Source organism: Pterocles gutturalis, unplaced genomic scaffold (assembly GCF_000699245.1).
Source record: "Pterocles gutturalis isolate BGI_N339 unplaced genomic scaffold, ASM69924v1 scaffold16090, whole genome shotgun sequence".
Lineage (NCBI taxonomy): Eukaryota > Metazoa > Chordata > Aves > Pterocliformes > Pteroclidae > Pterocles > Pterocles gutturalis.
Window position 1 is genome coordinate 28806 of NW_010146151.1, and position 17040 is coordinate 45845.

General features: G+C 42.6%; 1 protein-coding gene across 1 annotated transcript in view; it reads right to left on the minus strand.

Annotated features, from left to right (window-relative positions):
* Positions 1 to 1222: 1222 nt before the first annotated feature.
* PLXNC1 (plexin C1) overlaps positions 1223 to 17040 on the minus strand; it is a gene marked incomplete at its 5' end in the record, with an annotated part of 68596 nt that continues 52778 nt past the window's right edge. Inside the window, 10 exons of the mRNA XM_010085638.1 lie at positions 1223 to 1385; positions 3071 to 3145; positions 3235 to 3375; positions 5239 to 5386; positions 5822 to 5985; positions 7925 to 8032; positions 8121 to 8152; positions 9241 to 9295; positions 13546 to 13649; positions 14840 to 15013. Of these exons, the coding sequence (XP_010083940.1) occupies positions 1281 to 1385; positions 3071 to 3145; positions 3235 to 3375; positions 5239 to 5386; positions 5822 to 5985; positions 7925 to 8032; positions 8121 to 8152; positions 9241 to 9295; positions 13546 to 13649; positions 14840 to 15013 (1106 nt within the window). The remainder of the gene's footprint in view (positions 1386 to 3070; positions 3146 to 3234; positions 3376 to 5238; positions 5387 to 5821; positions 5986 to 7924; positions 8033 to 8120; positions 8153 to 9240; positions 9296 to 13545; positions 13650 to 14839; positions 15014 to 17040) is intronic.

Below are 17040 nucleotides of genomic sequence, written 5' to 3' on the forward strand. Positions count from 1 at the left end.
CGGAGCCTGGCCGGCTCCTCTGTGGCTTTCCCCCATAGCCACTGCACCAGCCTGGTCTCAGCAGCATGGCCACGCACCAGCTTTCCAGCTGGGCTAACTTTAGCCACAAATGTAATGGATACCCTCCTTTTTTTAAAATGCTGAGCCTCAAAAAAACACTCCAGCAGTACTAAGGCAGACAGTTACCCCCCCCCCCCCCCCCCCACCTCCCAACTCTAGCTATCGTGTTTGTATCAGTTTCTCAGACATGGTCAGAGATTACACCAGCCTTCCTCTTCTTACAGGTTATTAAACTAACCCTCTCTTGACAAAGCCTTTGTGTGGACAACCTGAAAAAAAGAAAATATGCTGGCTTTAGATTTGCGAGGCCCTTGTACATGGATGGGCAGGACTGTCAGCGCCGATGCATGGGCCGATCATGCACCCGAGTACAGGTTTGTGCCATCATCAGCTGCTTCATCAAATCACAGCAGTGTTCCAATGCGGTGCAGCTGCAAAGAGGTTTCACGTGTGAAGCTGCTCGCAAGTGTTCTACAGCTTATTTAAGATGGAAAGGTAGAAATGTAAACACAGACTGATGCTCGTCTAGTGCTTTCTCCAAAAGCCTCCCCCCAGTCAGTGGTTGGCTTCATGTTGCACATGGAATTTCTAACCTAAGGAAGAGAAGTCCTGCCATGTGGCATTTGGCCTTCAAACCTCAGACCCACTTTTTCTGCTAAACACACCTGTCCAACGTGTCACTTTGGTGCTGGTTTGTTTTTTCAAACAGGTACCAGTGTACATTTGTCTGGAAGGAAGGAAACTGTAGCTGACCTGTAGTCTGAAGCCAGAGCTCATCCTCACAGTTTGCCAAGGCTGCTGAAAGGATGTGGTGAAACATCAGCTGTCTCTCTTAAAAAAAAAGAGCTGAGCAACTTACAAGTTCACATGGGCAACTCTGAACTTGCAGTGTCTTTTGCACATCTCCTACGAGCTTGTTTTTAAGTAAGCAGAAAGCTTACTTAGGCAGTATTTTTGAACCAAAAGGTATGTGTGCTCACATACCTAAAAACGCTGGCCCTGCCAACGCTAGACTCACTTTCGCTTTCACATGCCCACGTTTGAATATGTAACCCTGCCCGTACTTCATTCCAAAACATAGATGTGACTTGGACTGGTCCAGCGTGGAGAAGAGTGTCCAAATGTTTCAAACCCTGTACATATAGTCAGTCAAAACAGTTCTGGGAGCAGTAGCGCTTATTTAAAATCCCCCACAGTGACGCTGTGAGTCAGTGCTCTGCTCAAAGCCATTTGCATTTTTTCTTTTCATCAAATAAGGCTTTTACTTGCTGGAGCTGTTTCTGGACTTCTTCAAACCCCCGTTCTCGCTCGAGTTTGCTGACAATCTGTTAACAATTAGCAAAAAAGAGAACCATTTTTTTAGTGCTTATTTTACTTGCTGTTTTTTAAAGCCTGCTTTTCTGCATTCCAACAACTACTGCCAGAACAACCCATCTAAATGCCTGCCTATATGTAAACATTCTTTTCTGACTTTAACACTTTATTTTGGTAGTTTTCCTTTCAAGTCATTATGATTGCAGCATTTGCAACACTTCCACAAAAGAATCACAGAGCCAAGCAAAAAACCCAAAACAAATCCAACACATGTTCATCTCTTGAAGTGTGAGGCAAGGCCAGTGCTCTGGTTTTACCCTAGAGCAGATTTGCAAATGATATTTTATTTATCTTCCTCTGCCCCATAAACTGAGGGCTATGAACTGCCTCTGATCCTCTAACTGGCCCACTTGGCACCGGCTCAGGTGATAGGAAGGAGTCTTCCTGCTGTCTGAAAACTCTTTGCTGGCAACTCTACAAAGTGACTGAGGTTTCCGCAAACAATGAATGAGGTTTAGCTGCTCCCAGTCAAAAGCCAGAGGGGGAAGAGCAGAGGGAGAGTTTCCTTCTAAGGATGAGGGAAGTTTAGCCAGTCCTAGCTTCAAAAAAGCAAAACCGGGCACCAAGATTAGAAAGTATTCTGAAGGCTCCTGTGTCAACAATTTTAACGAGCTTAATAAAGTGCCATTCTGAGCATCATCCCAAGCTTCTTTTAAGAGGCAAAGATTTGATGCCGAACCCAGATGATTTGAGATGTTAGAGATGAGAAGTGATAAGCTAGCTAACATGTGACTGAGAGCTGAATGATTACAGCAAGTGCTGATGCTGTGCCACCGGGGATGAAAGAGAGAAAGGTCTGGTTGCTGGGAGACCCAGACAACCTGCTGGAAGTGGTAACGAGGCCTTCAGGCAACACACCCCAGCTGGCTCTTATCTGCGTCCCTGTGCAGGCACACGCAGCCTCTATTAAGGATGCCGAGCAAAATGGAGCAGAGAATCCTATCACGCAAAGCGCAGGGCTGGGATTTTCCTACAAAGCAGCTTAGAGGTAGCCTGGGACTAAGTGGCTTTCAGTTGAGAAAAGATTTCTTTTGTTAGCAATATCAGGGACTGGAAGCTATAGCTTTTTTTCTTTAAGAGAAAGACTATTAGAGCAGAGCGTAAGAGGGCTATGATGGGAAAGGAGCAGACACCTCTTGCTGTAAGGCTGAGTATGCTCTGCTGAGGTGTTTGTACTGACCGTTAAATCGAGATCCCTGCTGCTACAGTCTCATCTGATTTTTCCGAACCTCCAGGGAAATGGAGCGCATACACAGCAGTTGTGACAGGCATTAGCAGATACTCCGCAAACACAGTACAAGAAGTCTAGACTATATATGAACTTTCTCAGAACTGCAGGGGGAATTTTGTTGCTACTGTTTCTGTGAAATACAGTGATGACAGTAAAGGTGCATTTACAAACCTTTGGCCTGTGACCCCCCGAAAGGTGAGGCTCCAGCTGCCCGTGGGCTGCGCTGCTCTGGCCCCACACAGCTTAGGAGCAGCCTTGGCTTGTGGCACTGAGGGCTGTCTCTGGACTGGCACCCAGTAAGTCACACACCAGACCAACCCTTGGTTACTTTGTCAAGCCCAACCTTCAAGCCTGAGGAAGCAAGTTAACATTAAGGAGTTAAGCAGGAACAACAGATGTGCTTACCTCATCATAATATTTCGTTATGTATCTGCAGATTTCAATCAAGGCCACTTTCTCATTAAATTCATTTTCGTGTTTCTAAAACAGTAAACAGTTCTGGTCAGATAGTTATCCTTTTTAAAAAACTTAACATTAAAGCAAATGAAGTTGCTGCTTCTCAACCATACCTTAGATTCCTGAGTTAGAAATTCTTCAACTTCTGAAGTGGTCAGAGGAGGCAGATCCCTGATGGCTTTATAGTACGCTTTCACCTCCTTCTTGTAGAGTGGAATGTCCTTAGCATAGAGAAGTTTATTTGTTGGTGCTTCCTTAAAAGAAAATATTTGAAGCCTTGTCAATTTTCACAGCACAGATTTCCTAAGGTTTCCACCTCCACAGAGTTAATTGCATCTAATTGTGTCTGTTCTCTGTGTGACTCATTTCTCTTTGCAGTGGTTATATGCGAGAAATCAAGGTTACGAAATAAAGATGAAGAACAGACACAGGACCTCAGTAATAGTGCATTGTGTTTCATGACAGTTGCCATATAATTATTTCTACTGGCATTAGGAGTGATGAACATTTGTCCCGTAGATCTATTTTTCTTTCTTACTTCCTCCTCACCACTCCCCAGACCTGGAAGACTGTGAAAGCTGAACCAAAGGGCTCGAGGCTGATCCCATAGTAGTTACGTACAGGATACAGCAGTGCTATGCAGAGTTCCCCCAGGGTAACATGCCGGAGGGCCTTGCTAGATCCTGTCCTGTCAGAGGTTCCCCTAAAACTCTTTGGTCCCTACTACTCCTTTTGCCCAGGGGTTGGAGAGCACATAGGGCTGACTGCCAGGCACGCATAGCCAAAGGGAGTTATTTATTTTTCCCCCAGGCTTCAACAACCCAGGTCAGCACTGACCTACAAGGCAGCTTTAGGCTCATCTGAGGAAATAAATGCTGATTGTGGTAGGAGCTGAAGCCCCACTGGGAAACCATGTTTACAGAATGTAAAAGTGGGGGCTGGGAGTTTCCTGTCACTGCTCTACTTTAAATTCTGGGGAGTAAAGGACACAACCATGTGATATCTTGTCACTACTCTTTCCAATGTGTGATAAAAGGATTTAAATGTTTGTTTTCCAAGTGGCTAAAGAATGTTTTAAGACAAAAGGCTAAAAATCATGAAAGCAAATACATTTTAGTACTAAAAGGCCACAACCTGTTTACTGCATTGCAAACCTTAATCAGGTTTCAGTGTCCCTTTTCAAATGGCTCATGGGAGCTGTTGTATCAACAGCACTTAACAATGGATGTTAAGCATAGGATCCTAACAAAGCAGGTTTATTTGCAGTAATTCCATCAAGTAAGTGATGTGACTAGTTTTAATTTATGACACAAATAAGATAAATAAGCACATTATTTGTTATTTACCTTTAACAGATGAGCACTTAGTTCAGATCACATAGGAAATTAGTCCATTTATATATATATATATATTTTTTTTTTTAGGCAAAAAAATCTCTATCTTGGTTTTCTTTGTAGTATGAACCTGAACAAATGCTGCCTGCTGTGGTCCAAAGAAAAGGAAAATATCCTTGGGGAAAAATGAAGTATTTCTGATCCCCGAAGTTCTGGACACTGTACTAAAGAGCTTTTGAATGCAAGATTTCTGGACTTGTTACTCCAGCAAATAATTTTGCATATAAAAAGGGAGCAGATAATATATGTGAAAGGAATGGTTTAAACCTTCAGAGCTCTTTCAACTGTTCTTACAGCTCCTAGTAGCTTACTATGTGTTTTCTGCACATTGGTGTGTGGCAGACAAAATTTGGTCTACTTATCAAATAATGTTAATACTTTTAAGACTTTTGTTTAAAAGTTCCTTAACACTTCATTAAAATCTTACAATTTCCACCCTCTTCCACATATTCTATAAACACAATGTGCAGAAACTAACTGCAGAAACTAACAAGCAGCAGTTAACCATAAATATGGCATTCTAGTAGCTGCATCTGTCTAGTCCAGCAAATTCTTCAAAAACTTGTGAGACGGAGCAACAAGAAATGGAAACCCATCTTAATTAGGCCACTGACAGTTTTGCCCCCGATGTCAGCAGATCCAGGACTTCATCCCCTAACTCATTAGACAGTTAAAAAAGACATTGGTTGAGAAGTTAGCAAAAGTCTGGAAGGGCAGCGTTACCTTCCCCAGTGTCTGTTCTGCTAGAGAAAAGGCATCCATGAAAGCTTGTGCGATTACAGACAAACAGCCATCTATATGTGAAGTCTTCTTAATATCAAAGACAAATTGGGGATTCTTCAGTATGTTCACCCAGAAGCGAAGAGGAAGACTAGACAGAGAAAGAACAAGCATCTTTAACCACTCAGGTAGCACAACTGCTTTAAAATGGTAGTTTAATTGCACTGAACTCATGGAAAGGAGGAAATTTCTGGGCTGCTTATTCATGTTAACAAAGAGATCAGGAAACAAAGGCTGCAGAGCAAACGCATCAGTCAGTCACCTTCTCATCTTCAAATAATGCTCTCAACCTGCAGATACTTCTTTCTGAGTGTGAAGTCAGTATGCAGACTTAGAAGTCCTGGAAGCCATGGTGGTTTGTATTGGTATCCAATCAATATACTAAAATGACTGGGATCCACAAAGCCAAACCACATCTTCACCCAGACATGCCAAAACGTTATTCTGATCAAAGGTGACCTGTTCCATCTTTGCAACTACATTTTCAGAGAGTGCATGCACTCCTGTGCATATCATACAGACGTACCTGTTGGTTTTCCATATATGGACCACATCAGGGTCAGTGATTTTTTTGCTCTCAGCCTGGGCATCCAGAAAGTCAAAAAAGTACTTGATGGCAACAGGTGCTTTATTATTGGGTAAACTCCAAATGCTCCTGAAGAGCTTTTCAACAACCGAATGAATCGCAACCTGAAAAGTAAGAAAATGAACAGTGTTATTATTACACAAGAAAAGAACAGGATTTCTTGTCTCTGTGAGCTGAGCATGCCCCAAGGCTGCCATGCACAGAAACTACAATACCCTGGTGGCAAACATCTAGGCCATAGGTTAGTGGCAAACAAGACAGTCAATAACAAAAATGAAACCACAAATACACCATAATGAGCTGCTTTCAAATGTCACGTCCTATCACTTTACCAACAGGAGAATTGTGGTGAACTTGGTGATAAACTGTAGGTGGAAGGAATCGCTCGTTCTAACAAAGACAACATCAACTCTTCAGATATTGTTGGCACTGTTGCTAAAGGCATTTGTAACTCATGACTGGAAGTAAAAGAGAGGTTAGCAAAAGAAGTTTAATCAGTTTCCTAGGGCACTGGTCTTCATGGTGCCACCTGTGACACATGTTAAACACATGTGCTCATCAACACTTCACAGCCAAGCAACTGTGCCACTTGATCTAATTCTAGGATAACAGCTTTGGGTGGCACACGAAGACACTAATATTAGAGACAAGAACTGAAAACTGAGTATTTATGATACAGAGGTAAAGCTATTTGGCTCACAAAAGCAAGGGCTTGGTTGCCAACAGACTCACTGACATCATCACAGAATATTTGTAAGTAGAGGTAAAGAAAGTAAAACACTGTTTTGTGCTTTTTTTTCTTCACATCTGTTCTGAAGCTCAGTTCAGCCCAATCTTCTCTCAAAAAGAAGGATTTAAGTGTATCCCAGGGCCTCGATGTGCTACTGGCCAGTTCATTTCACATGGCAACTGTGCAATGGTGTCTGTGTGCATGTATGGGTGAGAGAGAGAGGGGCAGAGAGATATGGTTCAATGCGATTTCCTTTAGTGCACAGCGTACAATGGGTGGAATTTCACAGTGAAAGGTATCACAGCACTGTTGTTCAGAGCACTATCCTACTTTGGAGAAGGCGATTATTAATTTAAATCCCTTTAAAAGGACTGTTTCCTAAGAGCCTGATCTTTTGTACTTCAGTCTTCCACCATAAGATACTACTGATTTACTCCAGTAATTCCTAAGGGCTTATGTTAGTTTCCACAGCTAATGAGAAATGACCAGTCTTCACTCTCACTTTGGTTAGTGTCCCAAATTACTTCAGATGCTATCAACAGTCTAATTAAGTAATGATTGGCAGATTTTTAAATGCAAGAAGGCCATAATCATCATCCCTTCAGGCCTCTTGCATCGCACGGCTCTCAGTGTTGTGCACAGATTAATATTTTAAGTACTATGCTGTTGCAAAGAGTTTTATAACCCTTTTGAGTAAGTCTGAAACAAGATGACATCACTGGAGGCAGCGAGCAAGGCTTATTCCTAAGGAATGCACATTGTATAAATTAGGTAATTGTACTATAAATCCTAAGGACCTTGGTTTTAAAATGAATCTAGTTATTTTGGATGCTTAATTTGACACCCTAAAAGATTATTTCATTTTCTGGGCAGTATTTTGTGAAACTCAGGCCTTGGAAGTTGTTGGGCAAACTCTAGTAGAGAGTGAGGAGATCATTGACTGAAGGCTGTCTTTATAGAATGGATCTTTCTTGCTCTATGGGACTGAGTGGCAAAACTAGTTTTCTATAAGCTCCATTACTACGTTTTTTTCTTTAACCTGAGAAAAAAGGTTGTGCTTACTGAGGAGACAGAGAATGCAAGTAATAGACAATTTTAGAACTCTAGCATTGGAAAACCTGAAATGTGTTTGTCTTTGCAAATGGTCATAATCCACAGTTAGCGCAGTGATTTTTATAGGCCACCTTTTCATTTAACATTAGAAATACATGTGGGAAGTCTGTGTAATTTCTGCTTTAATTTCTGTTTCTGTTGTGCCAAACTAGCCAAGCCTAACATCAGCCCTCCCCCAAAATAAGGCCTTTACACTTTACCTTGGTTGACAGAAGCTTTGTCAAATACATTTCTTTCACTTTGAATTTTTGCTTTCCTTTGTGACCTGCTCCTTTCACATCTTTGTTTGCTTCAGAATCTGGTAAAATCTGTCATGAAGATATTAGAGAGATTACACAGATACAAATACAGCTCAGTATTAAATCTACCACTTAACAGTGTAATGACTGAACTCACCAAATGACAGTGTTCATCCGAGTAGTCCACATCTAAACAACAGAAAGCAGAGAGCAAACAGGCATTAATGAAACACACAGCTGCAGGCTTGTGAATTCTGATGGGCTCTGGGCTGTGCAGCAGTGTACATGCCAGGATGCCAAGCGAACAGGCTCGGCATCATGCCTTCCTGCCTGCAACGCAGAGGAAGGCTCTGACAAACGCACAGGTCCTGGCTCACCTCCCCAGTGCCAACTCGTAGCTCAGACCACTAATCTAGGGCATCATCATCTGCTGCTGGGGTAAGCTGGCAGAAAATCACAGCTCCTCTGAAAGGAGGACAACAGACAGCGGATGATTGCATTCGTTTAGTCTCTAAGAGTTCTTGGTGCAGGCGGGCTGAGGTCAGGCTCAAAAGCAATGGCTGAGAACAGACAACCCTCTTCTTGTTGAGGGAGAGACTTGCACCTCAGAGACACATCTAGCCTAACTTTGATGTCCACTTTGACATTCCACTTTGTGAGGTGAATCACACACTAAGGGTGTTTGTTTCTCCCCAGGGGCTACAGAAAGTCCACCTCCCCGGAGCCACCAGCTGAGCTGGAGCAACCGGCATCACAGGGGTAGGTGAGATGAACTGACCCCTTGTAAGCACCCTTTAACTCCTGACCTGCCTGAGACAGCTGAGTCAAAGTTTCCAGCAACACAGTTAAGAGAATAAGGAAAATCCCAAAACTGCAGTTTTTTGCTACACCTCTCTCTGGACAGTGCACCACTACCCGCGATGCACAACGCCGGGCAGTGGAGCAGGGCATGTTCCCCATCTCGGTCTCCCCAGTCAGCACTTTGTGTCACCTGGGCTTCGCTGCCCTGCTTTCCTGCCTATGAGTCTGTATCTCTGCGCATTAATTGGCTGATGACTGTAAGCCCTTCTGTCCTTTCCTTTGCCTTCTTCCCTTCTCTGAGGCCCACCATGTCTGCCAGAGGCAGGGTAACATGGCTCTTCATTTGGCTCAGCTATATCAAAGAACCAATTTTTCTGACCTCCTGTTGACCAAGATACAAGCTGTCATAGCTCAGCTCTCTGCATTCCCAGCCCATTCTCCACAAAATATTAAATCAGTTGCAGTTCTTTTGTTACCTGATCGGGTATTTGCCTTCTTTTTAAAGACTTTTATGGTTGCTCCATTTGAAATCTGAAAGCAAAAACAAACATATCATGCTGAAACAAAAGTGTCTAGAATTAATTAAACCCTCAGTTTCACTTCCTCTGTTCTTAAGTCCATGGCAGCACAGGAGTGTGCCAGCTCACTTCATTCTCACCATGGTGGGCATGGCTCTCAGCAGGCAGCCAGGGCTGGGCTTTCAGGCACAGGCATCAGCTGCAGTTTGTGAACGTTACCTGGCAAGGTGGGAAGACAGCTATTCTGACAAACTGGCCTTTAAGACCTTTACCTTTCTTTGATTTTTATGGTTCAGCCCCTATGTGGACATTTTCATATGCTGCTTTTTGCTGCTTCTTGCACCCATCTTTCTACAGATTGCCCAGGCTGAATTATCTGGTTCCAGTGCAATAGGATCTTATGGGAAGGTGAGGCAGGGAGGGGAACACAAGATGATTTCTCTTCTGGCCCACTTTTTTCCATCTTAGTCCCTTCCCCCCCATGCCGTACAGAGGGGCCGTGTTGAGGGTCTAGCCTGGTGCTCCCAAGAACTATTTTCAAAGTGAGCAAAATATTTATGCATTGTGGACCATAAGGTCAAGATCCATATCTAGCTACCTTGGGATTTCTAAGAAAAATCTTTCCTCCTCCTTCCCTGAATTTATAGTGCTGCCAGGATGGTAACTATTATCTTTAAAAAAAACTGGCAAGTCATGCTTTTATTGTCAAAGACTAACTCAAAAACGGCTCCCACTGAGAACTACACCACTGCTCTTCTGTCAAATGTTGGGTCTTGCCAAGTGCTAGTGTACTTCCCTCTATAATTACAAAAACAACTGGCCAGTTCTAGGAAGGGATCTCTGCCAAAATAATTTAAGTGTTTTTTAAACCTTGGCAGCCAGCCTGGTGTGAGAAACCAGTTTAAACACTAAGATACTCTATCAAAAGCTGTGTCTTGAGACAAAGAAATCTGCACTTGCACTTGCTCCTGGAAAGTAAATGCAATCTATTTTATAGGTATGATTTTTTTCAGGGTTTTCATTTATCATGCAGTGTTTCAGAGCTCTTTCAGGTAACACAGAAGACTTTAAAACCACACTACAAGTAAGAATATGCTCTAAGACTAGCTTGTGAGGCGACACAAACACCCAGAGAGTCCTCCTATTTGGCCCTGAAGACAGGTAAACAGGAACAGGGCTACCCAGCAGCTTACCCCCTCTAAGAGCAGTGTGAGCAATACGCTGCCTGCACTCCCTCTCCAAGAAGCAGGAGAGCAGCTCAATGCTAAAATGTGTTGGCTCCTGTCTTCAGGGAGACAGGCAGAGCGTGGAGGGAGAACCATGCTTCCCTCCAGGAACCAGAGGCGTTGGTGCAGTGCAGCCATAATCTAAGCCTCCACTTCAGGTTTTATTTCTGGGACAAATTATGCTTTTAGCATTGAGTGGAATATGCTTTCCCTTCTTTATCATTACTGCAGCTGCCACACTTGCTGTTTCTTTCAGTGTGATCCAATTTAAAAAAAACATTAAGCCTTACTTTTTGTGTCCTGCTGCCTAAATCACATTGCATGCTCACATGGGCACCTCAAAACATCTTTGTCAGGTGCATTACAGAGGGGGACAAAGAGGGAGAGGGGAGATCTGTTCCGATCCGCACAACATGGAGTACAGCTACTTTGCAAAATGGGAGATCCAGTAGTGTGGCTCTATGCCTCTTCCTTGTTCTCCAGGCCTTCTGTCCTCCCTATAATCCATTTTTTTTCCAGTGAGCTCCCTGGATCACACATTCAGATTCACTCTCTGGGGCTGTGCCTGCTCTTGGAACATGTGATGTTGCTACAGGTTGAGAAATTGGAGATCTGTGACTGGACAGCAGATCTGTAAGCGCTTCTCTAGCTGTCCTTATGAGTGGGAAATAGGACACCATGATAATCAGCAACCTTCTTTTCAAGGCTTGTGGTTATTTTCATGCAAACAATAGTGCAGATCTCATAAACAATCGCATCAATAACCCTACTAGGAGCAAAAATTTAGAGTAAAAGGAGCACACAATTCAGAGACTGTGAAAGTCTAATAAGAGTACAGTGGATTTTTCTCCCTTCAGAAACATCACACAAAAATGCAAACATCTCTTACTTGTGCATTTTAAAAATCAGTGTAGAAACTAAGTCTGCTTTTTCAAGAGTGACTGGTGATTCTGAGACCTTTACAACACAACCCTCATGCTCCAGTATCTTAAAAAGATTTGGTGGTACTTCCCAGTTTCAAAAATCTGTTTACTTTCTATCATTTAAGGCTGGCAAACAAAAAGAAAAATTCAGGTTTGCCACAAAACCCTAGGCACAGTTGAAATGTAAGTTGTAATTCCTCAGGCAGCTTTACTACCCTCACACTGTGTATGCAATGTTCTTCTTTCTTGCTAACTAGGCACCTTTACATTCCTTTTTGCATTAATATGCATACTAGAAAATAAACTAGATATGCTAATGACTGATACTTGCCACTAAGCCACTGCCTAAAATCTCACTAAGCTTCTGCCTCAAATGTACATTGCCAGTGTCAGAAAAAGCGAACTAAAATATCTAACAGAGATAACCAGCACAATTTCCATAAGGCAGCTGCTAAGCTATAATTAGTGTAGTTACAGCTTTTCAAAACCAACTGAACCTTCAACCTAACTTGCAGCTGCCTGCAGAAACCTCAGACGAAAACAAAGTCTGGGACAAAGATACCCAGGGATGACACTGACCCACTGGAGCAAGACTCATTTGCGACAAGGTATGGCACCCACGAGCCACAGCATGCCGTGAGCTCAAGAAGTGCAAAAAAGCTGCCAGGTAAAATCAGGGAGCACTTGCAATAGTTGCCTGTGGTAAAGAGGGTGGGTACTATCGCATTAGACAGAAGTTCAAGTATCTAATCAGATTCAAATCTTCGTTGACCTTTGCTGCACAGACTCTGACTGCAACACTACAATGTCCTAATTTGTACAAAATCTTTACAAGTAGAGTGGAAGAAGTCCCACGTTGATCTATAGACAAGATTCAAGAGAGCAAGGTATTTGAAAGGCGGTATTTGAGACCCTGGATAGTGACTCAAGACATCTTGGGTTCATTGCTGCCTCCCCAGGAGGTAAGGAGGGCAACAAATGCCTGCAGAAATCTGTAAAGTGACTCCAAACACACTTGCTCCAGATCTGAGCAGCCTTGTGCTCTGCCCAAGCTACAAACAGTCCTGCTAGGAGTCCTTGTTCCTCTCTGTGGATGGCACTGTATTCGCTCATGCAGACAGCAGGGTTGGCTCAGGTTTCTCAGCACCATGCTGTGTTGCATGGCACAGACCTACACTCATCAGCAAAACTTCTAAATAAATAAAAATTGATTATCATGTTAAGAGCCAGACTTTCAAATTCATCAACGAGGCATGTAGAAAGCTCACTAAAAGCACTCAGCATACTACCCTCATTTCCAAAATCTATCTGTAAGCATCAAAATGTGAGCTAGCATAGCACTTGAGGCCAATTATCTGTTGGTACATTTTACTCCAGCCTCTCACCCTCTATTTTGACTACTGTCAGTGGAAACTCCTTAGACAGGCAATGCTGCTTGCTATGATTTTGCCATGTGTTACACCCATAGGGCTCTGCCACCAGTTGCAGCCTTGTGCATTGTCACAATGATGGACAGATTATTGCAGCATTGAAAACAACTCGTTTACAGGTGCAATTGGAAGTGGAGGGGAAAACTTAGGGTCCAAATGGCAACAGCAGATGGAAGCACAAACAGAGAAAAAGGGAAGGAGACTGACACAGGAGGTCTCAAGAGAAGAGTGAGCAAATTCATCAATCTTTTTTATACTGACTCTCAGTGAGCTTTCACAAGTATCACTACTGCCTGTTCAGATAATCAAAATATGAGGTGGGAAGAGGTAAAACAATTGCTCATGGTGCAACAAAAACTCAGGAGCAGGGACTAGAAAAGACTCAAGGCAATCAATGTTCATAGCTGGAAATCAGGTGCTGTTTTAATTGAAATGCTCAATGGAAGTGACAGTTTACCTGGTACGCTTGAACCAAGCAACCCTGCAACAAACAAACCACTGAAAAGTAAGAGAAAATATACGACTCATTGTCAAAAAAGTTGTGTCACACATTTCTTTCCTTCTGTTGATGATGCTCAGCTATCTCTTCAAGATTTTGATCAATCAAGATACTTCTGTGCAGACAGCACTTGGGAGTTAGGGACAAACTGCTTCTCAATTCACTGGTATGGCTTCTGTGCTTACCTCGTAATGACTGATGGTATTTAGCTTCCTTATTCCATCCTCCATCACCTCTGAGGAACCATCAATATCTAACAATTCTCTTTGCTGCTCCTCAGACACAAGTTCTGCAGTATGACAGCAACAGAAAACAATTACATCCCAATGGCATTCCCACCGTGCAGATGTTTATAAAGAAAAACAGCATCTATTTTTGGACGAGTGGCTCCCAACTGAGCTGCTTCTCTCTGTCTTTGTGCTAGGTCACATGAGAGTGGTTTTGCACTCCCACACTACAGATTCATTTTCTGGGGTGACAGCCTGGATGGCTTACATTACTGCAGGGTACTGGGGCTTCACTTTGTGTTGGTCAAGGCAGAGTCTTTCAAGGTGCTTTCACCTAATCTAGCTATTCTGTTGCACAAGTGTGCCCTGGTGTTATGGCCGTGCTGGGACTAGAAGAAAGGTTTCACAAGCCACTTCTAAGACACCATCAAAATGAGCTGTACAAGACCGACCCAATATTTATGAAGGGTGGTGAGGCACTAGTGGTGGCTATAACCATCAGATATGAGAGTAAATTATCATCACTTGCCAATGCAGCAGCTGAGATGGTGAGGAAGTATCAACATCTTAAGGAGCAGGTCTGGGAGGTGATAAATGCCAGTAATATAGAGTTTGTTGGATTTCCTATTGGAGCATGTGGGAAGTGCTATAGTGGGAACTACCAGCTTTTATCTGACCTTGGGCTCTTGAAAACCCAGCAAGAAAAAATGGCTCGACTCTTCTCCAGAAGGGCTTTATTTACAGCTGTAGATACTGTACTTAACTTTGTGAGTCACATGCAAACTATTATATAAACTTTATCTGACTGTAAACAAACTACATTTGTGGGTTCTCCTGATCAAGGGAAACATAGGCCTGTTGGAAGGAAGGGCAGTAGGAGGGATACTGGGTAGGGACTAGTACCTGGTAATCATGACGTGTCATCTTACCAAATTTATCAACCGGCTGTACTTAGGTGCACAGGCTACATTACTTAATCCAGAAAAGAAACATATAAATTATATGTGCTCAATAAATAACGTGATTGTTCACTGCATGGTGAAGTCCCCTCAGAACTGAAGCAGATGCAGTTCAACTGTTCTAACTCGTAGCATAAATGATCTAGTATTTCCCCAGAAACTCCTTACAAAAGCTATGTTCTGCCTAAATGCTAAAAAAAAAATCAAAGCCAAAGGTAGGAATTCCTAAAAAGAAAACTCCACAGACAGATCAGTGAACTCCATGAAAATATAACACAGTGACACTCTCTTACCAAGACCAATTTCATCCAGCTGAAGACCATAGAGAAAGCCATTCTTATTAAGGAAAGCTTGAAGGCTCTTCTCCTTGGCTTGGCCTATGGTGTCGCAGTCCAGAACATTAACTTGGATAGTTTGGCAGGCATCTCCACTCTCATTTTCTGGGATTTTTTCAAATATAATGTTTACTGTCTGGGGAAGAACACACATGTTATTCTGACTTATAGGGAACACCTGGCATGGGAAAACTACAAACTCCTGGCAGCAAAGCTGACAGATTTTCAGCAAATTTTTTATTAAAGCTATTTTGAATAAATATTATTTGAAGGAATTACACAATGAAGCATTTAGAACTCTTTGTGTCTGAAGAATCAAAGATATATAGCTACATATTTCCAGAAGTGTATTTTGTATTCTGCTTTTGTGCAAATCTATTTCAGTGAATTACCAAAAAAAGACAGGAAACCAGGAAAAATTACAATGCATGTTCTAAAAGAAGCATATCTTTTACTTAAAATGAATGCCTTAAAAGCAAAACTGTAAGCTACTGAAGATCTGATAAGGTTGATAAGTAAGTCGTAACAGTGAGCATGACTGATTTTGAGTGGATAGGAACCAGTGTTAAAATGCACGCTTACAGATGCAGATTATGCCGAGTACCTTATATCATACAAAAAACTATGCCTCCCCTGGAGACATCAGTGTCTGTCTGCATACAGCCATGTTTCTAGAGGCAGCAGAGTGGAAAGGAAAAGCATGTTGCAGCAGACAGAACCCAAAGTGGTCCAGATCTGCACAGAAAAGTGTGATTTATTCTATTAGTTATTACTGCAGGTCAAACAACCACAAGTCCTGTCCAGTTACAACACCCCTGCCCTTTAGCTCACAGCTATCTTAGCTGGGACACAACTCATCTGCTGTGCTGCACACAAGGTATGAGCTAGAGGAAGGTGCCAGTGAGACTGGATGACCATCTCCAGGGAAAGTTTTTAGTCAGGTTGTATTTCCGGTCAGGTCACGCAGATCAACTGCTTCCAAAAGGCAAGGAAAAGGGATGACCACAGGACTGCTAATGTTGAGTGCACTCATTTCCAGTGCCGCAGCCCGCTCCTTGCAGAGACATCACTGTTCAGCTACATGGATAAAGACACTAGATGTCTCAGGACAGAATTAAAACAAGAGGGTAGATTTAGATTAGATATTAGGAAGAAATTTTTTCCTGTGAGGGTGGTGAGACACTGGAACAGGTTGCCCAGAGAAGTTGTGGATGCCCCATCCCTGGAGGTGTTCAAGGCCAGGCTGGATGAGGCTTTGAGCAACCTGGTCTAGTGGGAGGTGTCCCTGCCCATGGCAGGGGGGTTGGAACTTGATGATCTTTAAGGTCCTTTCCAACCCAAACCATTCCATGATTCTATGTTTTTAGATGCCAGCACATGACTGCAAGTGGCAAGGGAAAATCTACATACTCGAACCATTCTGGCTGTTGGACTTTTGTGGTATAATATGTATCTTTTGACTGAAATGTGAGACTTCAGGTGTGACTCAGTGAAGGAGTGATTGTTAAAAGAGGAAGCAATTTTTTTTTTTTTTTTTCCTGCTGTCATGTGAAGGAAAGAACTTCTGTCCAGGTTGCTGCAGGGACAACTTTTCTCTCGTCTTAGAAAAAATGGGTAGTTATTAATAGTTGTAGAATGATATTTTCTGCTTTATTACCCAGCAAGAGTGGAAATTACAACACACTGGTTATGAAAAAAAGTAGTCCAATGAGACATGTAAATTTACTGTTTCTAGAAAAGCAAAAGGAGTATTAAAAACAGAGTTGCAAAACTATGAAGATCAGGATTTAACAAAGATTAGGATGTAACTGAAATAACTGAGAATAATTTAATCAGGACACCGAGATGTTTAATTGTGAGGAAAATGAGTCCATGGAAAGGATAGACGGAACAGAAGAGTATGAGACATGGGAACAGTGCCTGCAGAAGAAGCAGCAGACTGGATGCAATGCCTCAGGTTGGGATTTCATGCGGAAAATTAGTAAAAAAATATATTGGCACAGGAATGAGGGAGCCATGCTTGGTTAGGCCCACAGACCAAGTGAACAGACAGCAGTCCTGTCCTTGACTTTGATTGCCCTGAGGTCATGGTCTTGTAGGATAAAAATGTGGACAGGGATTAACTGTATTTTGTCTTTGTACAACTCATTTTAATCAAA